Source organism: Babylonia areolata, chromosome 6 (assembly GCF_041734735.1).
Source record: "Babylonia areolata isolate BAREFJ2019XMU chromosome 6, ASM4173473v1, whole genome shotgun sequence".
NCBI classification, from domain to species: domain Eukaryota; kingdom Metazoa; phylum Mollusca; class Gastropoda; order Neogastropoda; family Buccinidae; genus Babylonia; species Babylonia areolata.
The window spans coordinates 46,648,823-46,671,142 of record NC_134881.1 but is presented as its reverse complement, the minus strand read 5'-3'; the positions used below and the strand labels follow the sequence as shown (position 1 = coordinate 46,671,142).

Genomic DNA, 22,320 nt, shown 5'->3' with positions numbered 1-22,320 from the left:
TGACCCCAAAGAGTTCTCTTATTTTCTGTACGGTATCTGTCATCTGCCGCAGTGACCTACTAACGGAGGTATAGGAATGCTTTAGCGCGGCAGCAGTCAGTCACAAGTACTGTACCGCGCTAAACACTTTCCTCTGGCGACCCCTTATACCGCGCTTGCGTAACCTTGGCTTGCTCTTGCCATGCGGGTCTTTGTATGGAGCTCTCTCATGGTCAGAAGTGTGACAAATAATTATTAAAAACCAAAATCGAATTATGTTCCCGCCCACCTAAAGCGGCCAACTTTATATCAGTGTGATCAGTATGATTTATTCTATTTTATCGTGAAAAAAAAACGGTTTTGTTGCACACATTTTGACCATTTTTGTATCTGCCCTGGACTAAGAGGGGGCGGCCGGGGGGGGGGGGGGGGGGGGGGGGGGGGTAATAAGGTCACGTGTGCAGTTGCATAATTCTCACTCACTTTGTACGCGTGTTTGCCAGTCGCCCCGACAATGTACTGTCTCTCTCTCCCTCTCTGTCTTTCTCGCTCTGTGTGTGTGTGTGTGTGTGTGTGTGTGTGTGTGTGTGTGTGTGTGTTTTAATGCCCGGATATGAATATCGATATCAGAATTAGAGGCCTGGTCTTCCTCTAGAATGGCCAAGGAATTCCACAGGTTTATGTGTCAATATAGCATGCCAACCTTCCCCCAAAACTTATGGTCAAAATGTTGTTGTAATTTCGATTCACATGACGCCAGATATAGCTGTCATTCTGTGGTGTCTGTGGAGTTCTCTCCACCCGATTTCCCGGGGCGGTTATCCATCTAACGGTCATACCCCTGAGATGGGTCTCGTTATTAAACCCGAATTTAAGAAAGCTGACAGTTTGCAACTGCGTGCCATTCTGTGCATTAACAGCAAACAAAAAGTACACAAGTTTGTGACTAGAGAAGTCGGTTCCAACATTTTTAACTTTTATTGACAAAAGGATACGGGCTGACAAGAAGAACAAAATATGATGAATTCTATACTGGCTGGAAGAAATGCCTTTTTATTGGAGCCAAAAAAGTACGGCAGTTTGTTTGCTGTTCCTATGGAAACTTCACAGTGACGTCAAAACACAACGCGATCCATAATGGTTCTTCAACAATTGGTATGAGTTTTCGCCGGAAAACCTAGTTCCCATACGTCATCCGAGGACAAGGCGCGTCAGTGCACAGACTGTATATACGTCATGGACATGCAGTTCGAAGAAGTCTGGGCGAACACCGTCTGAAGTATTTTCGATAAGTGTTGTGAATGTCGTGGACTCTTGCGCACCTTACCACATCTGTCTCCACTTGGAATGGTTTGAATACATGTTAGCGAGTGCATCGTTTGTGATGTTGTATTGGTCACGTCTCAACGCTTACTTTTTGTGTTCTCTGCACATGCATGATTTTGTTATTTGTATTATGGGTGTAATTGAATGTTTCTGATGCTAAATATTAGGCTGTTCTCCATAATTATGTAGAATTTGTAGTTATACTCGGCTTCAGTGAATTCATCCACATGATCGCTCTTCGCTCTTCGACTGCCATGAAAGAGTTTTTCTGTAGTGTGTGTCTGTGTATGTGTGTGTGTGTGTTGTGGGATTTTTTTTTTTTTTTTTCAGTTCTAAACATTGCTGAAGTCAATCAAGGCCAGTCATGATCATTATTATATAAGTAGCATGGTCACACACACACACACACACACACCGCCTATAATAATGATAATGATACACTGAGACAAACTGACAGTGAAAGAAACCCAGGTTTGAATTAGGTCACCGTCTATCCGGTTAGGGTGTGTAATTGGCTTACCGGAAAAGGCCCCATCTTTTCTGTGGCTGCCAAGATAAAACTTCCCCACAATCTTACCGTTGTCAGTTTCAAGTGCTGTGAAGGAAGCCACACTTGACGGCTGGCTGACAGCCTGCATTCGCTCTGTGTCGTCTCTCAGCTTGCTGGCTTTGTCGTTTTTATCCACGGACGTAAAATGCCCGTGGTTTCATCCCCGTTTTACCAGATGCAGCCATGTAATTTCCTGGTACTGAGTACACGCTATCAGTGCATTATTTTTACAGCGAAAGCAAGTTCGGTTTTGATTGGAGTTGCTCAATCAGAAAGTTAGAAATTATTATTTTAAAAAAAGAAGAAAGAAAAAGGAAACGAACCGAAACTATAAAAAAAAAAAAAATAAAGAACAAGAACAAGAAGAAGAAAAATAACAAACAACAACAAAAACAAAGGGAAAAAAAAAAGCTCCCCCCCCCCCCCCACCTCACACACACACACAATCGAAACGAAACTTACTATTAATATAAACACTGGAGGAAGTCGAACAAAAATATATCAGACGCAGTACGTTTATGTGTTTGAATTATGTGCCTTTGTCATATCCGGCAATAGTTACGGTACTTTTTATTTGCCAGTTTATATAACCCCTCTTTAGTACCTCATTTTCATCAGAAGCATATAAATATGTTCGTTTGTCTATTTGAGTTTGTTTCTCCAACATAATTCCTCCAGAGACAAAATACTTTGTTGATGCCAGCCGGCTCAAATGAATTGTATGCTATCGCAAGATTAGCACAATGACATGAATCTCCATTGGAAGGAGGAAAGAAACATAAGTGTTTGTGCCAGAGTGTGTGTGTGAACGGGATCTGTATTTCTTGTTTTGATCGGCTTTTTTTGTTTTTGGGTTTTTTTTGTTTTTTGAAACATGTGAACTGCATCTGGGCTGTTATCTGTTGGCTGTTGTGCCCTTGAGTGCGTGGCACCTGCAGAGGGAGAGCGTTTATGTTCAGAGTTCCTGGTTATGTGGGCCGATTACTGCCGTCTCAGATAGTTCCACAACATGGAATTGGCATTTACAGGCTGGCAGTAGACCCTACACAGTTCGTTCTCTTTCTCTCTTTCTGTCTGTCTGCCTGTCTGTATGTCTCAGTATTGTTACTGTCTCGCGATTAAATGGTCTGTTCGGCTGCAGGTCTGCGTTTCTCTCTCAGTCGCTGCCTCGATCTCTTCATCCCTCTGACTCACCCCTCTGACTGTTATGTTGAACTGATTTCCACAGCATGTACCTAGCAGGACTCAGCGGTGCTATTGATGATAGTTTTTATGGAGTGCACGAATTTCCGGTGTATCCGGGCGAAACAAGTTCATCTAGTTTGATGGAGAAGACTGTTGGCCGCCGTTCTTTCTCTGTCTCTGGACCTTGCGATTGGAATGAACTTCCTCTTTCGCTTCGTCAAGTCTCCACTCTCAGCTCTTTCAAGTCTGGCCTTAAAACCCACCTCTTCCCAAAATAGACCCCCCACCCTACCCCACCACCTTGCCTGCCCTTCCTGTCTTTAGTCTCTACAGTTTTAGAGTTATGCATGCGTGTGAATGGTGCGAAAGCGCTTTGGTTTGTCTCTGCACAAGAGGTGGGGGGGCGGGGGGGTGGGGGTGGAGTCGCCATACGGAAGGAGGGATGTAGAACGAAGACCGCGGTAAGACTGAAGATCACGTAGATCACTGACGGGCACCCAGATATATTATGACATGCATCACACTAGGGAGTTCGCAATAATGATGGTAGTGATGATAGTGTTCTGATGATGATGATGTAATACTGACTAAAGCGAATATCGGTTCCCTTCAGTACTGAAACCACGTCACGTGGATAGCCCCGGCTTTGAGATGACTGAACTGGCTGAGGGGGGAGGAGCGTAATTGAAATCAGTTCTATTTGAATAATAGTTTATCTGTATGTGATGATGGTACTTCTTCTCTTCTTCTTCTTCGTTCATGGACTGCAGCTCCCACGTTCACTCGTATGTATACGAGTGGGCTTTTTCGTGTACGACCGTTTTTACCCCGCTATATAGGCAGCCATACTCCGTTTTCGGGGGGGTGCATGCTGGGGTATGTTCTCAGTGTTTCCCGAACATTGACGTGGATTACAGGATATTTAACGTGCGTATTTGAGCTTCTGCTTGCGTACACACACGAAGGGGGTTCAGGCACTAGCGGGTTTGCACATATGTTGACCCACCATGCGCCGTTAACGAGATTCGAACCCAGGACCCTCAGATTGAAAGTCCAACGCTTTAACCACTCGGGTATTGCACCCATCATATATGATGATGATACTACTACTACTACTGCTACTGACTACTACTACTAATGAAAATGGCCCAGGATCATGTCGACGCTTTCACGAAAACACATTTTAGACCATGCACGAACGCAGCACAGCGGCGCGTGCACACTGACACACATAACAGAAACACACACACACACACACACACACACACACACACACGCACGCGCGCACACACTGACTGGCACATGGCACACACTGGTACACACACACATATGCACACTGACTGGCACACACACACACACACACACACAGATGTATGTATGTGGAGAGAGAGAGAGAGAGAGTTATATTGACCCACGACCTATGTTGTGAATGTCAGCTCCAGTTCCAATGCAGCTTTCAGCCAGGAGTAAAGACTGCTGAAAATCCCCCTTCCACCAGAACCGGGGCCCCTTCTCTCTATCTGTCCTTGAGCCCGAGGCTGTGTGTGTGTGTGTGTGTGTGAAAATCACTCTGTTCAGGACCAGCGCATGCGCGGATGGGTTTGAGTCTGACCCACGTGGTCTGACCACGCTGCTTTCACGGACCTTCCCTCCCTTCCGCACCCCCACCCCCCTCTTTTTTGAAAATTTATTTTTATTTTCATTAATATCTTTTTTAGTCACGCGGTTCATTTTTAATAAAATGGCAGATTACAGTGTCTCTTTATCATGTATTTTCTAAACAAGTAAATATTACGGTTTCGTGATTATTGACATGATAAAAGTAAAACAGAAATGGAATTGGAAAAAAAAAATCGCAAAAAAATACAAACAATTAATACCCAGCCGAGTGAAGCTATGTTTCCTGATAAAAAAAAAAGTAGATATTATTGTTTTTCAATACGTATTTGAATCTACGTTTTCCAGTTTAATCTCTCGACCAATTTCCTCATTATCCAATGCGCTCTCGCGGCTCTAAACCGTTGCACCACGTGTTTTCGTCTCGTTCTTCACCGGCAAGCGTTGCTCGCATTGCTTTGTGGGAAAAACGAGTCACACCGTCCGCCATTTTGTGCAAAGTGTTTTGTGTTTGTGGTGTCCTGTGTGTGTGTTTCACGTGGTAAATGTAAGTATTTAGGTTTATTCCGCGTACTATAGGTTCGTAAAAAAGTAGTACAGAATGCTAGCAATATTTTAGCGTGGAAAATGGAAATGTGTGACAAAGAAAATGGAAACTTTACGTCTCCTCAACATTGATCCAAATTTGCAGGGGGAGAGCCATGCCGACATTGGACATGGCGTTCCTTTACTGGCGAGATTTGATGAATAGTGTGGCGGTCAGTCAAGATCCACGTTTTTTCAATGTGGTGGACGTGTTGAAAGAAAACATTAGAAATTAAACAGTGGTAATGAACAAAATTGTTGAAATGTGAAGATTACGTTGAGAATACTATATTGGATAAAACAAAGAACGCAATAGTCTGAAAATTGGGATCGTTTCACGAATCCGGTCGCATTCATTTCATTGTCTCATTTTGCGGAACGGTGTCACGCGCTGAGTCTCGTGGATTTTTTTTAATACTTAATTTATTTCATCTCGATAATTTAATGTTATAAAATTTAGGACTGTCATTTATGCTTGTATATATATTCTGTTTATTTAATAGAAAAAAATACATTAACATTTTATTCAACTGTTCGATAATCAACTGTTCAAGGAAAATTTCCGTATCTGTTGTGGTTTCACATGGCCCAGGATGTGGCAGTTTCTCACCCTCATCCCCATGTATAATGTAGGAAAGTGAACTTAGGTTGAAATTGCCAGAAAACTTACTTTGATTTTATTGCACTGAACTGGAATTATTGCCAACTGATCTCAGTAATTCAAATCATTGCCATTTGATTTTGAGAACTAGACCAAGCCTATTCGGACATTATAAAAAAAAATTACCTCTTCTTAGGCCAGTTGGTTGAAAAACTGAATAAGTTCTGTACACACTACACTTCTAAGACAAAAATCGGAGAAAGGTATATCATAAAGAAATTCTGAACTACTTTGCATGGTGTGTAAACTGCTGTGTTTCTCTTGAATCTGTATGTGTGGATAAGGTGACACTCATGATAGTAGTCCGCAATCGTGGTATCCGACCATTTTATTATTCAGTTAACGAAATGGTCATGGATACTAAAATTATTTTAAGCTGGCTGGGAGCATTATCCAGCAATTTTGTAAATTGGATACCTAAAACGGCCCAGTGATCGACACTTGTGGTATCAGTGACCACTTTCGTCAGCATCAAAATGGTGGGGTGCTGTTTCCCTCTCTTGGTGCTCAGCTTCAAACCTTAGCATTTGCATATTACATGGAGAGATAAGAAACGAGCACGTTGTCAGATTATCTTGACACCAAATTCACCTCTGGGGGTATATTAAACATGTGCCAGAAGCAGTATGACATCGTGGTCTATCATTATTGCCTTGCAGTTTGGTCAATCTAACCATTACTTTTGCACCAGAAACTGTAGTCGATGATTTCAGTCATTAAAACTCCTTTTTCTATGTGAAGATAAACATTATGTATGGCCAGATCTGCTCGGGCAGAAAATTCTGACTGGCGCATATATAGAACAAATGCCCAGTTCAATCAAATACTAAGACAGGGACTGAAACTGCCTCCAGATTGCATGCGCAGTAATGTTGGCCTTGTTACAGAAGTGAAAATTTGGAGAGGATTGACGTCTTTGAAGTTAATGCAATGTCTACACTGATACAGTTATGTATTTGACAGGGATCTTGCCATTGAAATAGTAAAGGAATATCTGTCGACAAAGAAATAGTCATTCGCATTACTTTTGATCTGTGTCCAATGCTGATGTACATCCCTGCATTGTCAGTTTGCAATATCTACACCTAAAAGGTCACAATAGACCGCTGGACAGATCCATGCTTGCATGATTGACTGAGGCACATCTATGATCTGTGCTCTCAAAGTTGATTGGCTCTCTGAAATTGCTTGCAACAAAGGCAATCGAGAGAGGCAGAATGTTTGAAGCAGCAGTTTTTGTTGGTTTTTTTTTTTATCCGATCTTTTGCTTCATATTTTGTTTTCTATTGAGCATACAATGGACTGTGTGACACCAAATTGTGCAGTTTGGTTAGAGCATTGGAGGATAGCACATGTTTGCTGCTTTTGTCTATGTCCATCGCCTTTGGCATTGCTTACTACTTTGATGAAAGTTAGATGCGCATGCGCAAAATCCAAGATGGTCTATTTGTGGTATCTATACCCAAATGGACATGGAAATCAAAATAATGATCAGTGAGAATTATTTGGAAATTTTCAAGCATCGATATACTAGATATATAGCATTGTTTATCGGTCTGGATAGTGTGCACCCACAAAACCAAAACCACTAATAATTTGTCATAGTATTGACAGTTTGTAGGTTCAGAGGTGACATTTTTGGCTGCTTCCCCCTTGCAAACATATCATCTGTATAATTCCTATTGTTGTTCACCATAAGGTTGTTAAAAAGAAAAAGGTCTACAACTTCAGAAACAAGTTACCTTCGTATATAGTGAAACATCCAAATAGATCTTCGGTTAAAGTTATTGATGTTTTGTTTTTTTTAAATAAATTTTTGATAGTGTTGAAAACAGTATCAACAGATAATCTGCAAGAAGAAAAAATGAAATAAAAAAAATGTTTAAAAACGTCATGCCCAAAAATGCTGCAAGATGTTGCTTAGTAAATTTATCATCTTGGTGCTTATTTTTCAGCTGCAAGTGTGCAAGCCCTTATGACGGCTGCATTACAGTGCATACTTAGTCCCTAAGCTCTTGACAGCATGCATTACAGTGCACATTTAGTACATTAGCTCTTGACAACAGTCGTTCAGAGTTGCAGCCATTTATGGCCAAGTGATTTTAATTTCTGATGCATTCCACAAAGCCAAAACATGGAAGAGAGGCTGAAGGACTGATCAAGTTTAGCACCCTTTTTGCCAGTTTGTCCCTGAGCTGTGCTGCATCAGGTTCACTCTATTGTGAATCTAGAGTCAAAATGTCAAGCCCTGTTCTTTTTCAAAATACCAGTAAGATTATAGTAGCAGTGACGATTTTCAGAATTGCATGCTGCATTGCTGGTTCTGTCCAGAGGTCCAACCATCTCCCACCACCCTTCCCCCCCACCCCTTCAACCTTGTCAAAATTTATTCTAGTTATTTCAATTCATATTTCATCAGTATTTAAGTTGCTGATTTTGATTAATTAGTATGAAAGTGAATTGACTAATTCCTGTTGTGTGATCTTACAGCAACACAAGCAACATCAACATGAACCCCTCAACGCAAGTCAGCTCCCAGACAGAACCTGACCCTGATTCCATCAAGATGTTTGTGGGTCAGATCCCCAGGAATATGGATGAGAACGATCTCCGGAAGATGTTTGAAGATTATGGACCAGTCTACAGTCTCAATGTACTTCGTGATAAGAACACAGGACAGAGCAAAGGTACTGCATGATGATAATTTATATTTCACTTTCATATTTTTGATAGAAAAGTGTTCATATTCTAAGATAATTACATGTGAAAAGAATTGTCTTATTTCGGGAATTAGTACTATTCAGCAGAAGAAAAGGATCAACATAGTCTCTGACATGCATTTTTTGTAAGTGTGGGTCATTTGTTTTCAGTATATTTCAAATTGAATCGCAGACTGAATATTCTTTATGTTTTTGATTATTATAACTAAGCATGGCTTATCTTTACACACCATGGTTTGTCAAGATACTCATTGTATGTTTCTGTTACAGGTTGCTGTTTTGTCACATTCTACACACGGAAAGCAGCATTAGATGCTCAGAATGCCCTCCACAATATAAAAACAATGCCAATGGTATGTTGAAATTCTGAAGTTTGTTCTGCTGTGCATATGGTTACGTTTCAAGAAAGGGAGGAAGAAAAAAACAACACAGTAATGTTGAGAAACGTGTACTGTCATACACATTAGGTGTTTTTAGCGACCATTGGAATAATTCTTTTCAATGTTCAAAGATTTACAATTCAAGTCTTTGGATTTTAGGATGGGCATTGACCCTGTTCAAAACAAGTTAATCCAAAATGTCATGGATGCAACAAAATGATGTACTCTGTATAATGGAGTGGAGTGATAGCCAAGAGGTAATGGTCCGTCTAGGAAGCGAGAGAATCTGAGTGCGCTGGTTCGAAGCACGGTTCAGCCACCGATATTTTCTCCCCCTCCACTAGACCTTGAGTGGTGGTCTGGACGCTAGTCATTCGGATGAGATGATAAACTGAGGTCCCATGTGCGGCATGCACTCTGCGCACATAAAAGAACTCACGGAAATAAAAGGATTGTTCCTGGCAAAATTTTGTAGAAAAATGCACTTGATAAGGAAAATAAAACTGCACGCAGAGAGCAGCCCAAATTTCACCCAAATAAATCTGTTGTGATAAAAAGAAATGCAAATACAACTAATTGTACCCCTTGTGAACACCTACCTGCGCTGACTACTTGAATTTATTCTGTTATGTTAAGACGAACTTTGATATGTTATAATTTGTTGCAGTTTGTGCTTCACAAATGGCTTACTAAGTTACTTAATAAGTTATAAGAGGATGCTTACAAGTTTGTTGCTTTTGCAAAGTTTTTTTTTTTTCTTTTTTTTTTTCAGATGCACCACCCTGTTCAAATGAAACCAGCAGACAGTGAAAAGCGAAATGGTGAGCTCAACGGTGAGATGTTAGGCATAGTTTTTCTTCTTCATATTAAGTTACTCAATGAACTCTAGAAACCAGAAAAAAAACAACTTGAAAACGTTTGAAAACTGGGGAAGTCTTAAGACCAGCATTTAGTACATGTATTGCAGGAATTGTGTCAGAAAAAATCTTGTTTACCAGGTAGTACTGAATGTTCCACTGACTTTGTGTATGAATGATTCACTGAAGAGAAAGGTAGCAAGCAGCGACCCGGATGTTGGAAATGCTTTGATGATAGACCCCATGTCTTTCTTTTTTTTCTTTCTTTTTGTATGTGTGTGAATCAACGAAGTAGACATCCAGAGTGGGAACTTGGTAAAACACAGATTGGAAAATTGTGAAGTGTTCAGTCATTGATAAAGTATAAAACACAAAAGTTGGTCGAAGTTACAACATTGTATTTAAAATATCAGTTGATGTGTAGAGATGCCACACTTCTTGGTGAAGGTGTTGCTTTTTTTGCTTTTTTTTTCTCTTTATGATCTGTATTTATTTATTTAGCGGCTGATATTAATCATGATGACTATCTTATCTTATAATACTGATGGTTCCTTTTTTGTGTGTGTAATTTTTTTCCAGTGGAAGAACGAAAACTGTTTGTGGGTATGCTTAGCAAGAAGCTGAACGAGAATGATGTTCGGATGTTGTTTGCTCCCTTTGGAACCATTGAAGACTGCACAGTTTTGAGAGATGCAAACAGCACATCCAGAGGTGAGGGTTACAGTGTGTTACTTCTACAGGCACTTGAAGAACCTAACACACACACACACACACACACACACACACAAAGTAAGAACACATCACTTTCACACATGGCAGCAGATAATGATTATTTTTGTACAATTTAAATGCTAAGAACATCTGACATGTCAGTATGATGCCTCAGAGTGAGTCAACGTAATCGTGATTTGCCAGATGCTGTAATTTGGCATGACTGGCTGAAAATGTGATGGGTGAGTATTCCAAGAGGCTCAGTATGAACATTTTTTGAAACTGCTCTTGTATGGGCATGAAACTACTCTTGTATGGACATTTTTTTAAATAATAAGGTTTTGAAATAATGGATAAAATTCTTCTTAGGTCCTCGTGAAGACTGCTATTTAGCTTTATACTGTCAGGCACAAATTTATGTGTGATGACGATATATATATATATATATATATATATAATTTTTTTTTTTTTTTAATTCACTATTAAGTATTTCACTTTTATAACCTTTAGATGTTTTGATTTGTTTCTGTGAAAAAAATGTGTTTGTGCAAAAATCTTTTTGTTTTCATGTTCTAGGTGTTTCTGTGTAGAATTTTATCTAGTTTGTTTCTTTCTAAAAGTGATCAACTGTGTTAATTGTGGGCCATTTATGTGAGAATGTGCCTTTTTTATTGTCAGGTTGTGGATCATTTATGTTTTAACAGATTGTGCCTTACGTTTATGTGTCAGACACGTGACAGTACTTGTCTCTGTGTACTTACATGTGTTTGGGGAAAGGAAAAAAAGACAAGACGTGAAAAAATACAGATGATGTGTGTTTTGATGTGTGTGTGTGTGATGTTTTATCTGGAGGCTTACGTGTGGTGTCTTGTCTTTCAGGCTGTGCATTTATCACTTTTGCCACCAGGCAATGCGCCATGAATGCTATCAAGGGTATGCATCACTCCCAGACTATGGAGGTACGATGTCCCCTTAACGGGGGCTGGGGGTAGCCAGCGTTCACCTGTCAGTCTGTAGTGTCCCAGTTTGTCAAAAGACCGGGTCTTTGGTAACGTCTGTGTTGTGCTGTAGATGTGCTGTGGCTCTTGCGGAAGTTTTTTGTCAGTATTCAGGGTTTGTTGTCCTCATTACTTTTTCTTTTCAACCACATCAGAGTGAAAACGCTGTGTAGGTTTTTAACTTTTTAAATTGAAAGCTTTCAAATAGCCTGAAGTCTTTTTTTTATTGTGTTTGTACATTGTACTGTTAAAATGTTGGACATGTGGCATTGTTGATATGTAGCCTGTTGAAGTCATCATGAATTGTGTTTGTACATTGTACTGTTAGAAGGTTCATCATGTTGCATTGTTGATATGTAGCGTGTTGAAGTCATCATGAATTGTTCTGTTTGTACATTGTACTGTTAAAATGTTGGACATGTGGCATTGTTGATATGTAGCCTGTTGGAAGTCATTATAAATTGTTGTGTTTGTACATTGTAGTGTTAAAAGGTACGACGTGGCATTGTTGATTCGTAGCCTGTTGGAAGTCATCATAAATTGTTGTTTGTACATTGTACAATTAAAAGGTAATACATGTGGCATTGTTGATACGTAGCCTGTTTGTAAATGTTTTATGGGAATAACTTTTTTCTGGAGATATGGTATTCTTTTATACTTTCTGTTCATAGAAAATTTCCTTGCCTTTCTGTCCTTGTTTAGGTAACATTCAAAAACTGAAGTGTTGCTGTTATCAGTTATTGTGATGAGGTTGGTTTTTGTTTTTGTGTGTGGACCTGTTCCATGACTGACGACATGTTTTGATTGTGTCCAGGGATGCTCTTCACCCCTGGTAGTGAAGATGGCTGACACCCAGAAGGAAAAAGAACAGAAAAAGATGCAGCAGATGACGTCAAACCTCTGGATGCAGTTCAGCAACCTGGGAGCAATGGGGCCGCAGTACTTGGCGGTAAGGACTGTAGCTGATAGTCATGAACTCTTAGTTATAACGAGGCTGATTGTTTTAGCTTCTGGACAAATGCAGGCATCTTTTCAGGATATGAAACCAAGCCACTGTGGTAGAATATAGACACATAGTTGTCTAAAGGGGATGTTGGTTTTTTGGGGTTTTTTTTCCTTGTTGCATGTTCTGCAGAGGCAATCCATAGAAACAGTAGGATTTAGTGGATTATGAAAAAAAAAAAAAAAGAAAAAAAATGCTGCAACCTCTCTGTTTTTGGAGGGACAACATGGTGTATGAAACACTGGATCAGTTGTGTATTATTTGTCCTCTATCAAGACCAGACTGGTCCCTGTGTGTGAGGTTGGCATCTATATCATCATTGCACAATGCTAGTTATATTAATAGCTGAAACCATGTCCATAAGGCACAATAAGGATGAGAATGAACATTAACTCTTGTTACTAAGTCTAGGTAATGGTCATTGTTGACTCTGGTCAGTGACTTTTAAGTGTATACTTTGTTGTATTATGCTCAGATGTTTGCAGAATATTTAAAATCATATATCTGAAAAATATGCGTTGATTGGATTCTTTTGTAAGCTTCCTTATGTACTTGAAGTGGAAGGGGTGTTACATACAGAAACACAATTAGACCTATCGACCAAAGGCTATTTAGCTGTATTTTTATGATATCGTAAGTGTGGGTACGTATATATGCTGAGTTGAAGTTTGTACGTTATATTGATGGACTTTGTGATTATATAGAACTAGCATGCAGTAGGACTTTGTGATTATATAGAACTAGCATGCAGTAGAAGCTAGTTTTATAAATGCATATTTAGACTTAGCTGCATTTACTGTTGTTGTTTGAATACTGTTCATGTCATCTCTGAATGAAACTGACAGCATTGAAGTTAAATCTGTTTCCAGCAAATATGCATAAATAAATATTTTTAGGGTTGAAAATAATAAAATGTGTATATTGCTGTGTAAAGGAATTTGTTAGGTTTGCCCATTTGATCAATTTTACAGCACTGCTTTCAGTTTGTTTGTTTTTCTATTTCTTTTTTTCCGTTTTATTTTATATCTGTACAGAGTGTTAAACAAGAAAAGGCATGCTATTGTTGAATGCTTGTGTTATAAAAACAAATTCTATTATACAAATCTTTTTCACAGAACCCTCGTTTTCAGCTCTTGCAACAGGCAGCATCAGGAAACATGGGAGGCGGAAACACTGGAGGCAATTTCAATAACATGGGCAACCTGGGCAGTAAGTTGTTTACTTTTTTTAATACTTTCCTCCCCACAGTACCCTCTCTTGCCTTTTGTGTCCTCTTCAGTTTGTACAATTCTCTGCATTCATGAATTTGGGAGCTGCTGCTGCATCACCCAGGCTGACATCCATGCACACTGTCACGTTCTCACAAACAGGGATCTAAAGGCAGCTAGGCAGGGATGCTGGTTCAAGTTGCAGACAGTGGGTATTGATTTTCTCCGTATTTCTTGTGGCATTTCGACTTACTGAAAAGGAATAGGAAACCGGGAAAGAGAGATTGTTTTCTGTCAATATTGTGGTTTTTGCCTAGGAGAGATGCCATGCATGCACAACAGACACAACTTGATTTTCACTGTTGGTAAAACCAGCACAGTATGGCCTAATTTTTAAGAGAATGTGAGGTGAGGGTTAGGGGAGCATGTGGATCAAGATTTTTTAAATTATTATATATTTTTAGTGGCACTCGGAGAGATAACACCATCGCTACACAGAGTTGATATACAGGTCATTCATACATACACATGCACAATACTCTGTGACAAGTACGCATATGCAGCAACATACATGTAACGTGCATGTGCACAGCTGTTGAGAGAAAAGGCAAGACTTGCACAAGAAAACATCAACGGAGCCATTGTGTGTTGATGAAATAGGATGATGGCCAAACAGTTGAGCTGATTGGTCACTTCTTCTGCTAGCTGGGAATGCAGTATTCGTGTGCTGTTACATGCAGACGTAGCTGACTCTATGAGTTTAACCTGGAAGAAATCGGTGCAGTGGAACGTGGAATTAGTATTTACATTGGTCTGTGTGTTGTCCAGGTTATTGGTTTGAATTTCCAGCTCTGCACTGCTTTATATGATTGGAGGTTGAAGGTGTTTGCTGTTGCTGGAAGCTAAGAAAGTTTGTCTTGAATCCTCTTGTTTCATGACTTGGTGCTTGAGGCACAAAGGACGGGCAGGGCATCAGTTGAATATGTGCAGTACTTTACTGCCTATGGAATCTGTATACTTTTTAGCAACACAGTTGTAGATGGCACAGGTGTTGGGACATTTTTGAAAGTCGTTTTGGTGTTTTTTGTCGTTTTGAATTGACATATGGTTGAGTTCATTTACAGGCTTTGGTTCTTCTTTTGATTTTGTTTGCTGTTGCGTTGGTGTTTGATATTTTAAGAAAAAATGTATGTGTGCATTTGACGTGCATCAAGTTTCACCCTCTTTTTTTTTTTTTTGTGCTTGGTTTACAGTTGCAACAGCGGGATAAAATGTTTAATGTAAAATAAGAAAAGATGGCCATATTCTATTTCATGGCAAAACAAATCCTTGTCCTCCGTGTTTGTTGTATCTTGGTCATATTCTTTGTATACTTTATTGATCTTTGTCATGTTCTTTATATACTTTATTGATCTGGCTTTTTTTTTTTTTTCTCCTGTGTTATCTGTCTGTTGTCTGTGTATTTTATTGATCAGGCAATATTTTTCCCTGGAATTCATTGAAAAGCACTAAAAGTAAGGAAAATGTGTGTGTTGGTGTGGTTCTGTCCCGGACTTCTGTCACTTGGTGACTTGGGCAATGTTGATTTTTTTAGGCATCGGATAAGAGCTTGCATTTGAAGTGTTAATGCATAATCTGAAAGCAGTAGTTTTCAGTCTGTTATCTGGATTTCAGTTGTTTTGATATGTTGCTTGTAACAAAAAATAACCCCTAAACCCCACAATTATTGTTTCTGTTTTCTAGTAAAGCTGGCGATGTGGAAAATAATGTCTGATCAATATGATGAGCAATTTAGTTTTCTGGATGTTCTTTTGATGTCTGTGCATTGTGGTGTTGTCATCTGATGTTAGTCTTTTGCGTTAGCATGAATTAGTTAAATGTTAGCTTTAGTCATTAAAAAAAAAAAAAAAAAAAAAAATCTCCAGACTTTGGTTGCTGTTTGTGATGTAGACATTGTGTTTAAAATGGAAAGGTGGTATCAGTCATTAAACAGTTTTGTAAAGCATGTTAATCACTGCTTTGAGGATAACACTTGTAATCTGGATTTGTTTTGTATATGTTAGGTGGGGAGAGAGATTTTGTGTCTTTTGATCATGTGTGACTGGTTTAACTGGACAACTTGATGAAAGAACAATAGTATTTAGTGTTTATTTATGATCATTATTTGTGCTTGTAACTAGTTGTCAAGCATGTGAATGTGTCCATATATTCTTGAAAAGTACTAATGTATTGCTAATACCAGACACTGAAGAAGTTGAATCTCCGGTTTGATTTCCTTGCAACACTGTTGGAGTGGAAAAACTAGGAGAGAGCAAGAAGAAAGTGGATGCAGTCCAGGATTGAGGCCCGAACACCAAGATTGGCTTATTTTGTTGATTAGGACAAGGATTTTCAGGAAAGTACACGTCTCTCTTTTGACTTAGTAGATTTAAAATATGTATCAACATGAGTTCTGACTAGAATGGAAGAGTACAATGAGAAAAGTAGAAAGGAATATCAACAAAAGTATGACAATTTAGTCCATTTAAAACCGAAATTGTCATCTCCAGGTGACATCTTTCTCCAGGATGTCGTTATGATTGTTTTTGAAAAGTCATTCAGTTGGTGCTGTTTGCAGCATTTCTGATGACTGTGCTTTTTGTTGTTTATCAGTGTGTTGTATAGTTGCAGATTATTTTTGCACATTCCATTTTTTATGTAGAATTTGAAGAAAAAAAAGTTGTAGAGGATGTCAGTTCATATGGTTGGTTGCTATTTGAAGCAATATGTATATTCCTTTATTGGTATATTCATGTTAAATTTATGCACTAAGAACACACTGAAATTGACACAGTTTATAATTTGTCATTTAGCACGGAGTAGAGACGTACAATCAGAGCTAATAAGTGATGATAAGTAGAAGCCAGTGTCAAGTGATCAAAGTTCTCTTCTTTGTGGTGGACCCTGGAAAGAAGCAGCCAGACAACACCACTTGACAAGTGCTACCAAGGGGGGGTGGGGAGGGGATGGTTTAAAAAAAAATTTTTTTTTTAAAATCTCTACAGAGGTGGTCGTAATGTCAGTGAAAACACTTGCTGAAATTACAATGACTGTGGTATTGCTTTTGCGTTCAAGTACATGTTGCCAGCTTTTTACTGTTCGGTGTGGATTGTGTTCACTGCAATGAACACAAACAGGTTTATCATTGCAATATTTAGTTATTTTGAAATTTTAAAGATATGTTTCAATTTATCAAATCCTTCAGTGCACTTTATCAGATCCTTCAGTATTAACCTATGAAACAAACTGGCTTAATACTCTGAGCAGACATCTCCCTTGTGAACACTTACTTTAAATAAGAAAAGAAAAAAAGATCAGATTTTTTTTTTGTTTTGTTTTTGATCACCATTTATATGCTTTAGGCATTGTGTGTGTGTCTAGTATGTAGTGTGGAGTTATTTGACATGATGCTAAGACTTTTTTGTGGCTGTGACCCACAGGGTTGCTATCGGCCCTGGCTGGGCTAAACTCGGGGAATGCCAATGCTTTAGGCAATAACACCGGCAACTCGGCCAGCGGGTTCGGTTCAAACAGCAACACAGCAGGTACCAACTGTAGCTCTCGTGTGGCTGTGACCTCTCCACACACTTTTGGCTCTGTACCTTGTAGTCTCTGTGGCTGCTGTTGCTGTTGTGTTGCTGTTGTTTATTTGGGTTTTTATTCTTTCATGCTGTTTTTGTTCTTCTCTCCCGGCTCCCCTCACCTCACTTCCCCTCTCCCCACGAGCCCTGTGAAATCTGTGCGCAGTATTTGATCTTCCCTGTCGCCTTGGTTTGCCTCTTGTCAGTGTGTGCAGCATGGAGTGAACAGCTGTTTTCTTTCAGTTTGTGTCAACATATTGGCTATTGTTCAGAAATGCAGGATGTTGTCCCAGAGCTAGGCGCTGTTCAAAAAAAATGTACCATACAGGTTTTTGAGTGCTTCAGATAAGATTGTCAAACAGATAGTTCGCAGGGTTAATGATATCTGTGATGTTTTTTCTGGCATGCAAGTTCAGTTTGTGCTGCACTACAGTTTTATGACATAGATAACTTTTTTGATAACTTTTTTTGTTGTCGTAAGTGCTTGTTGCTTTAGTTATTAGTAGCCAAACCATATAGTGATGTTAAAGTTGGAAATGCACAGAGTCAAGGGGGAGACTTATTTAGGTACGAGCTTGGAGATATGAATAGCTTTTCCAGCAATTATGGATTGTCACAGTTGGGTCAGTAGTGGGAAGAAAAGGAATGATGATGAAAAGATAATTGTCCGTAAGATCAGGATTTTCTGAAATATGTAGTTGCAGTCAAAACATTGTGGACAGTGTAGATTCGCAATCATGCAGCAGAAACATGTGCAGGTAAGTTCTGTGTCTTTGCAGAATTGAAACCAAAAATGTTACTTGGAGGTATGGTGTAATGCACTTTATACAACAACATCAGTAGGGATTGAATTGTGGCCAGCATCTTGCATTTCTGAAAGTTGACATGTTGTGTGCACACCTGTGGTTTGAACTCCAATCAGCTTCTGTTCTGATCAGTTATGCATGGTGCATATCTGAGCACACTGACACCAGAGTGGTGGGTATAATAGTATTTGTGTTCACTGTCCTGGTTCTAACCTGGCGCTGGCAGAGTGTAGCTTGTGTATTTGTTAATGTTTGGTTTTGTTTCATATAGCACATGTTACATAACAGTTCATGGTAGTGCTTGCAGATTCATTTCATCATGCTGTCTTAAAAGCCATCTGATTGCATCTAAATATAGATCTTTTCTCCCTTCCTGTCCCAACCTCCCTCCCTCATTCCAAAGTGAATATTTTTTATAGGTATGAAGGTAGGGGGGGGGGGGTTGGCAACCAGTGATTGCAATCAATCGACAAAGATTGAGAAAAAAATTAGTGGAAATGGAAGTATTACACAGCTTGCCATCAACAGACCAGTTTTTACGATCTGAAAAATGCATGGAGATGTAGATTCAGAGTATTGTCTGAGTTGGTGCTTCTCTTTATTCTTTTTCCTGAATGAACCAGTACATTTGTCTCTCCCATTTTGCTTATGGTTTTGACTCGGTCAGCACTGAACACTGCGATTACTCATATAGCATGGGTCATTGTGGTGTTGAGAGCTAAATGAGTTAATAGTCATATAATCACAAGAGATGAGGGAGGCAAGAATTGGTGGTTAGTTTTGAAATCTCGTTCAGTGGTCAGTGTGCATTTCTTCTTGAAAGAGTATAGTTGTGCTCTGTTGTCACCAGTGTTGTGACTTAATTTGGTGTGCAGAGTCTTGGTGTTGTTAGTTTCTGTGTTCTTGCTGTTTGAAAGGAGATAGTGCGTTTTGTGTTTCAATTTTCATCTTCCCCAAGATGTTGCAGTGAGCAGGAACTAGACTCGAGTAACTGCTTGGTGCAAGGCGTGTATGGCATTTCAGCACTTTCTGATTGGTTCCTCTTTTCTTTTTTTTCTTCCTTTTTCTTTTCCTTTTTTTTTTTTCTTTTTTTTTTTAACTGTTCAACATAGTTTCTCAGTGTTAAAACGTCTCTGAAGGTGGACTATTGGTGGACTGCATGAGTGTGATGTGTGATCAGAGCCTTGTACGTCTTGAAGGTGGACTAGTGGTGGACTGCATGAGTGTCATGTGTGATCAGAGTGGTGTTTTCCCCTCCCAATATTTGTTTCCTTGTGGTCCGGTCAGTATGTGTCATGGGAATAAGTTGAACTGGAAAATCTGTCTACTGGCTTATTCTCAACACTTCTATTGCTCAGACATGGCTGTCTGACTGCAGATTGAAGGAGTGCTTTGTATATTACTGTTTGTCAGGTTTCTTCATAAAATCTGCACTAAACTCTATGCAGTCATATAAACTGTACAAAAGCAGGTGCCAGCAAATCTTATTAAATGCACTTTGTTGTTAACAGATAAGTTGTACACATTGTCAGCAGGAACTCAATGAAAGAACAAGAAAAGAAAAACGAGCTACATGTTTTATCCATTATCTTACCTCTTTTTTTCACTCCACTAATGTACTTTCTGTTAATTTGCACAGCATATAAAGGCACAATATGACCAAGCGTATCCTGCTTTGACTTAATGTTTGGTAGTCTGGTTTGGTGCTGACATAGTTTGCTTTGGTGCTGAGTGAAGCTTATGAGTGTTCATCGAAGTATGTTCATTTCACGCACATGCACAACAGAGTTCCCTTTTTAAGCCTACTTGAAGTTCTTTTGAAAATGATGTTAAAAAAAAAAACCACACACAAAAAAAACAAGGAAGAGCTTTCCCTTACACATAGTCTTTGTCATTGCTGTGTGTATATATTTTAACGGTCATCAGTGTCACTTTGCACCTCTGATTTTGTATTTTTCACATAACTTCACAATGAGCTGTTGTTGTTGTTTTGTTTTATCAGCATTTGAAAGAGCTGGCGAATTTGTTGCACTGTTCACATCAGTCATTTTCTTTTGATATTTTGGTGGTTGCCTTTATCAGGTTTATAGTTTTGAAAGATGGAAATAGGAACAAAGGGTGATAACAGTGTTTGTGATTTTTGATAGTCTACTTCCGGTAGAAGAATCCTGTGCTGTGTTCAGCGAGTTTGTGCGTTTGTGTTGTGCTTTGCAGTACATGGATGTTGGCACTGTTTGAATGAAAAGTACTGTAATGCCTACATATGCGGGCGTTTGTGATTTGTACTGAGTAGCTGTCTGGTTCGATTGTTGTAGGGGACTCGTCGGCCCTTCAAAACTTACAAGGTCTTGCGGCGTTAGCAAATCTGGCCAACAATCCAGGTGACTGACCTTCATGGTTTGTTTAGCATGGATGTATTGGGTTTTACTGCTTTGGACTTGTTTGGAGTTCCAGTTTTTTTCATTTTCAGTTTGTTTTGTCATCTATCCAAAGTTGTGTGTGTTCCCAGTGAATTTGGTTATGTGGTTTTGAGTTTTTAATGTTCTGTTCTTTTTTCTCCTGCTTTCCTGCCTTGGGTTTCTTTTTCACTGTTGTTTGTGTTTTTATCATATGTTTGGAATTTTGTGTTGGATCATTACGTTCTGGTACCAGGTGTGAACGACTGGCAAGTAACGGTATTGTTCCGTTGTAGAATTGTGTAGTTGTCATTAGTCAAGACTGGTATGAAGTGTCAAAGGTGTGCTGTAAGACTGGTGGTATGAAGTATCAAAGGTGCCGTCAGTGTCAGTTCCATTGGCTGTTTTCTAAAACATTCAGTTGCATTGGTGTCTTTTTGTCTTAAAAAAAAAAACCCAAAAAAACCCTGTTCATTTTGCACAAAGTTTGATCAAGGAAACTAATCTACACCACCTTTATCCATGCACACTCACTCCCCACCCTCCCAATCCTTCCTTTCCCACTTGTTTTCCAGTTAGCAAAAGTGCATATTGCAAAACTTCGGATACTTGGTGAAATCCAGCACTGAAAGAAAATGGATGATGATTTCTGGCATGTACTTCGGAGAAATTAAAAAAATACAAAAGGGGAGGTGGGAGGGATTTCTGTCGTGGACAGACTGAATTTTAGTTGAATGGTATAAGTGTTCAAGGTCTTTGTGCAGTAATCACTTACATGTGGAAGAAGTATCTGAAATTAACAATGAACAGTGGCGAAAGTTAGGGTGATAAAGCTCGATTCTGAAGGTTGCCAAGTTTTGAGGTTGGTTCAGTTGTGAAATTTCCTATCAGTGACATTTTAAGAGAGAGCTATTTGGGCAGACAATTGAATTTCTGCAAATACTTCCAGCAGAGGATGACTGCAGAGGTGGTTTTGTTCAGTTCCGCGACGAGTGTTGAAACTGGAATCAAGATGATTATGCTGAATGATGTATGTTCCAGTCTGTTGATGTGGGTTATTTTTTGTTGTCTTTCTTTGTCTCTCTCTCTCTCTCTCTCTCTCTCTCTCTCTCTCTCCTGTTTAGATCATGATGGCATTTAGTAAATGATATGTTTAATTTGATCATTCACTGGTGTCTCTGGCGCGCGCACACACACACACACACACACACACACACACACACACAGTATGTGGCTCTGTATCTAGGGGAGAAATTGCAGAGTGAACTTTGCACCTGTGGTGATGTGGAAGTGACAGCAGTTACAGAATATAGTGGAGTGTATCACATGGCAGTGTGCTTGGTGCTCAGATTGAGACCATTTGTTTGTGATCATCATCACTGCTTTGCTGGTTTTGAACATGCTGTTTGTATTGGCTTCCTTTATTTCCTGTTCATGTAAAATTGCTTGAAGCTGTATAGTTGAATATTACTGTACTCAAGGTGATATTCCTGTATTATTGACTCCATATTATATCTTTATATAATTTTGATTATATTGTGAAGAAGGAAAAAAATATTATAAATGATACATTGATGTATTATTGTTCATGTTATAAGGTAGTATATATTGTAGTTGTATATTTTTGTAAATGTTAAGATATTTAGATTGATCAGTAGTGTGACACTGCAATCATCACCAGTAGAAAGAGGTTCAGAACGTTTTATTCCGGCATATAT

General features: G+C 39.2%; 1 protein-coding gene across 15 annotated transcripts in view; it reads left to right on the top strand.

The window, feature by feature from the left end:
* Positions 1-5,072: 5,072 nt before the first annotated feature.
* LOC143283090 (CUGBP Elav-like family member 2) overlaps positions 5,073-22,320 on the top strand; it is a 29,216-nt gene continuing 11,968 nt past the window's right edge. For 6 of the 15 annotated variants that reach the window (XM_076589154.1, XM_076589147.1, XM_076589145.1 and 3 more), the window contains exons 1-10: positions 5,073-5,204; positions 8,394-8,590; positions 8,894-8,976; positions 9,776-9,836; positions 10,440-10,571; positions 11,451-11,530; positions 12,384-12,518; positions 13,688-13,781; positions 17,260-17,364; positions 20,522-20,587. In XM_076589154.1, coding sequence (XP_076445269.1) covers positions 8,413-8,590; positions 8,894-8,976; positions 9,776-9,836; positions 10,440-10,571; positions 11,451-11,530; positions 12,384-12,518; positions 13,688-13,781; positions 17,260-17,364; positions 20,522-20,587 — 934 coding nt within the window. In that variant the 5' untranslated portion in view covers positions 5,073-5,204; positions 8,394-8,412. The remainder of the gene's footprint in view (positions 5,205-8,393; positions 8,591-8,893; positions 8,977-9,775; positions 9,837-10,439; positions 10,572-11,450; positions 11,531-12,383; positions 12,519-13,687; positions 13,782-17,259; positions 17,365-20,521; positions 20,588-22,320) is intronic. The other 9 variants (XM_076589156.1, XM_076589142.1, XM_076589146.1 and 6 more) reach the window with 8 other exon arrangements.